This window comes from Phocoena sinus, chromosome 3 (genome assembly GCF_008692025.1).
Source record: "Phocoena sinus isolate mPhoSin1 chromosome 3, mPhoSin1.pri, whole genome shotgun sequence".
In the NCBI taxonomy this organism is placed as follows: Eukaryota; Metazoa; Chordata; class Mammalia; order Artiodactyla; family Phocoenidae; genus Phocoena; species Phocoena sinus.
In genome coordinates, this window is record NC_045765.1 from 8825001 (window position 1) to 8829235 (window position 4235).

At 57.0% G+C, this 4235-nt stretch overlaps 1 protein-coding gene across 2 annotated transcripts; it reads left to right on the forward strand.

Moving 5' to 3' along the window:
* The first annotated feature begins 164 nt into the window (after nt 1-164).
* Nucleotides 165-3428, forward strand: C3H19orf67 (chromosome 3 C19orf67 homolog). Of its 2 annotated transcripts, XM_032627700.1 has the most exons (6): nt 471-805; nt 1491-1635; nt 1745-1845; nt 1932-2117; nt 2459-2593; nt 3058-3387. In XM_032627700.1, the coding sequence occupies exons 1-6, from the start codon at nt 471-473 to the stop codon at nt 3230-3232; spliced, it is 1077 nt and encodes a 358-aa protein (XP_032483591.1). In that variant the 3' UTR covers nt 3233-3387. The 2 variants fall into 2 exon arrangements, 1 of the variants encoding a protein (XP_032483591.1); XR_004349301.1 differs by lacking the exon at nt 1491-1635 and having other exon boundaries at nt 165-805; nt 1932-3428.
* The last annotated feature ends 807 nt before the right edge of the window (nt 3429-4235 follow it).

A 4235-nucleotide genomic window follows, 5' to 3' on the forward strand; every position in this document is an offset into this window, starting at 1 on the left:
TGTCCTGGGAGTCAGAGACTCAGCGAGTGGGGCGGGGCCGTCCTCGTTTTCTATACCTGCAACCCCGGGGTTTGGACGCTCGGTAGAGACCCCTCCTCCCTAGGAAACCGCCTCAGAGAGTCAAATGCGCTGGCCCCAGGTCGCACCCCCAGGACACTGCCGCGTCAGCAGCGGCCCAGGTCGCCTCCCCCGGCGCGTACCCCACGGCCAGGTTCCGGGAGCGCGCGTGTGCGCGAGGCGCCGCGGCCGGGCCGCGCAGCGCGAGCCGGAACGGCTCGCCCCTCCTGCGTGTTGAAATTCAAATGAACTGAACTCCCTCCACGCAGCGCCGGCAGAGAGGTCGAGGCCCGGGTGAGATGGAGGGGGACGCACTCCCAGCCAAGTCCGAGGTACCCTGGGCGGGGTCGAACCTGCGGCCAATGTGAGCAGCGGAGGCTTAAAGAGCTCTGGTCCCCGCCTCCCGCCGCACGATGGCAACCAGGCAGTGGTTCTTGGGGCCGCTCCCCGCGGGCCCTGGGGAAACGCCGCTCCCGGACGACTTGGAACCTGGGGTGCAGCCCTGCGAAGACCCCTCATGGTCGCCTCCCACTGGCCGACCTGGGGACTCACCCCAGGCGGAGCCCGAGGATATTCAGGGGCAGCTGCCCGAGGCCTCCACCTCTACGCCTTTCCCTGAGCCTCTGGCCCCAGGCCCCGGGCCCGCCCCTCCTCGCCTACCCTTGGACACCACGTTCAGCCCCATCAGCGAACAGCTCCGTTACCTGCTCAAGAAGGCAGATGATTTCCAGAGCTACTTGTTCTACAGGTGATGTTGGACGGGGTCCTAGGTTCTACCCATGGATAAGGAGACGGAGAAGGGGATAACAAAATAGGTGACAGACACTAGATTTGCAAACTCAAAAGCATTAGGAGCCAGAGGAGGTAAATGAAGCTAGCTGATCAGCGATCCAATTTCGAAGAGTTATGAGGACTGTGTAGAAATTTGGGGTTAGGGAGTGCGGGCTATTATGTGGGCCCTTGGGGTTGCCAAATCGCTAGAACTCTTCTCCCACTTGGTAACCGTTGGCTTAGGTTTTGAACCCTGGGCAGGCTAAACAAAACCTATCTGAGCAAGATTTGGCCTACTGGCTACCAGTTTGAGGCCTCAAAGGATAATATGATTCCCAGACCAAGGGAAAGGGGACTGTGATTCGCATATATCAATGTCCATGGGAATCCCCTGGGAGGTTGTTTAAACCCTAGATTTCTGGGCTTCACCCAGGAAACAGTAAGTCAAAGTCAGTCTTGGGACTCAGGTGTCTGCATTTAACAAGTGTTTCAAATGTTTTTGATCCTGGTGGTCCTGGAAGATGCTCTGAGAAAGGCCTGACACTGGGGGATTTGGTTTGTAGTTGGGGTCCAGGTCAGGGATACAGGTGGGCAGTGAGTGGAATGGGAGAAATTGGTGGGGGAGCCAGGGACCTCAGGCAAAGGCCCCCTTCTCCCTTCAGCAGGGACCGAGTGCAGAAGGAACAGCTGGCGAAGGCCATGCCCACCTTCTTGCAGATGTGTGAGCCCTACTTTCTGTACCTGGAGGCAGCTGCACGGAGTGTGCCCCCCATCTTTGGAGCCCTGCAGGAGCTGATCCGAAAGGGGGTGTGTGGAGCAGGTTTCCTAGACCCTATGCCCCTTTCTTCATCCCTCAGGCCTGGGGGATGGGGAGGACGCTCATGGCAGGCCAGCTAATGCCCCCTCTTCCATGCAGCTGTTGGAGATCTCCCAACAGCTGACTCTGCGCCTGGAACAGCTGGTCCTTATGTATGCATCATTTGGGTTTGTGAACCTGGAGGAGACTGACCCCCTAAGGTAAAAGGTTAGGAGGCTGGGATTGGGGTCAGGGGTGGAGGAGTCCAGGGCATACCCTCATTCCCCACTCTCCCATCTCCTGCCAGCATCTCCTGTTTCTTCTGCGGGAGGTTCTCCATCAGTCCTTCCCACGAGGTGTCCATCTTTAGATACTGTGCCCCTGCCGCCTACACCGCCAGCCGCTTCCCCCGATACCTCTATAAGAAGATGCGCTGGAACCTGGAAACCACCCCAGAGTCCAGCAGCCAGGGGCAAGATTCCCGTGTGGATTAGTGAGTCCCCTTATCAGAATCAAAGTCCTCCCCTCTCTATGGAGAATGCCAGTTTGGGCCACTGAACCACCACCATCAAAGCATGGAAAGCCAAGCAGGAAATCAAGGACCTTTGAAAGGTCATCCCCACCTTTAAAAAAAAATACATGCCCCCATCAAAATAAAAGCCCTCATCTTAAAAGTAGGCTGACAGTGAGAAAAAGCCTCAGTCTTGAATCATATCCCTACCTGAGAACTTGAAGGCAACTTCTGATGAGTTTCTACCTTACCTCCAAAATTAAAACCCTCCGACAGAAGTTAGGAAACTGCTCACATTTAATTGCTGCCCCTTCCCCTCCCAGCTACTTCCTGTGCTATAGAGATACATGGGAAGACACAGGCAAGAGTCCAACCAACTCATGCCCCCAGATTCAGAAGCTGTGGTCCATCGGCCGATGGGTGCCCCTAGGACCAGCTGAGGATGACCTTTCTTCGTGGTAGGAGCTAGGGCTATGGCAAGGTGGGCGTGGGGTCTGGAGGGAGGGGCAGAACCCAAACAAACACCATCTACCTCCCCCAACACTGTTTCCATTGGTAATAATGATAGCATTTTATTGTGCCCTGAAAAGCGCTTTATGCAGACTCGTGTAACAACCCACTGAGGTCTATACTACTAGCCCCACTTTACCAAGAAGGAAACAGGTGCTCAGAGAGGATAAATTACCTGCCCAAGGACACACAGCTAGCTGAGTAATTGGCCAGGTCAGGGCCAGAGTTGTTCAGCCTCCCAGAGCCATTACCCTCTATGTTTCTCATCAGCAAGAAAATCACTTTCCCCCAGGGTTTTTCCCACCCCTAGCTGAAACAAAGCCTCTCTCAGCCGCAGCCTTTCACTCAAGGGGAGGGGCTCCCGAGTAGCAGGGGGCGCTCACATCCAGGCCTGTCTCTCCCCGGCCCCCAGGATTTTGTCCCCGCAGCCTTCTGGGGACTACGAGCAGCTGCTGACCATCGGCTTCGAAGAGCCGTCGCACATGCTGGCCACCGACCTACTGGTGCAGATCCTCACGGGCCAGGCAGGCACGGCCCGGCCCCCGAGCGTCGCCGGGCCCGCGGCGTGGGCCGCGCAGGAGTCTTGAACCTGGAGAGAGGATGGGAGCTGGAGCTTGACAGTTCCAAACTCCAGGAGAGGGAGTAGTGGAGGGGCTCACTCGTTCTCCTAGTGCAGCTCCGCCTTGCCTTCCAAGGGGCCAGGCCGAGCTAGCCCGTCCGCACTGGGTCCGGCCCGGCCGCGGGGCCCACCGGTTTTATGTTAAATAAAAGAAAGAAAGAGGTCACAGGCTCAGCGTCCGCTCGGATCGCCGCTCCCCTCCCCTTGGGGAGAGGGGGCCCTGTCCACTCGCGCGGCCTTCTGGGAAATGTAGTCTCTGGAAACAAAACCATAGTCCACCGACGGGAGGACGGAAGCTCAGAGCATGCGCAGAGGCGCGCTTGAAGCAAAAAGGGAAGTAGCTGCTGCTGTCAACAACCGGAACCCAGAAAACCTCAAGTTTTGGGTAGCCGGGAAATTCAACGCCCACTGTGGGAAGGGACGCAGAGCCACGCCCACTCATATGTTTTGACCCGGAAATTATGTCCCTGTACCGAAAAAGACTATATTTCCCAACGTGCCCCGGGAAAGGGCCAGCCATCAGTTTCCTAAGAGCCGAGGTTAGATCTTTTCTTCCAGCTTTTCGGTCTTGTCTTGTGCAGGTCGCTGTACCCCCTGGGGTGTCCGGCGCGCGGGCTGGGTGGGAGAGCCTGGAGGCAATCCAACTTAGGGTCGCTAAGCCTCACCCCAACCTTGGACCGGAGAGAAGACACGGGTTGAGAGGTGAACTCACCTGCCGAGAGCTACGGCGACCAAGTGGCGGAGCCTGGACCTGAGCTGGGTTCTTCTGATAGCAACTGGTCACTTGCGAGGGGAGGGGTGTCCTTGCTGACCTGGTTGTCACTCAGCTGCGAGCAACCCCCCGCTTTAAACTAAGGGACACCTTTTGGTTCCCCCTAGCATTTTCAGAGTGAGAGGAGAGACTTGGAGCCCTGCTTCACGGAGCAAAACACTCGCTTACCTAATAGTCCCTGGTACATAGTATTATCATA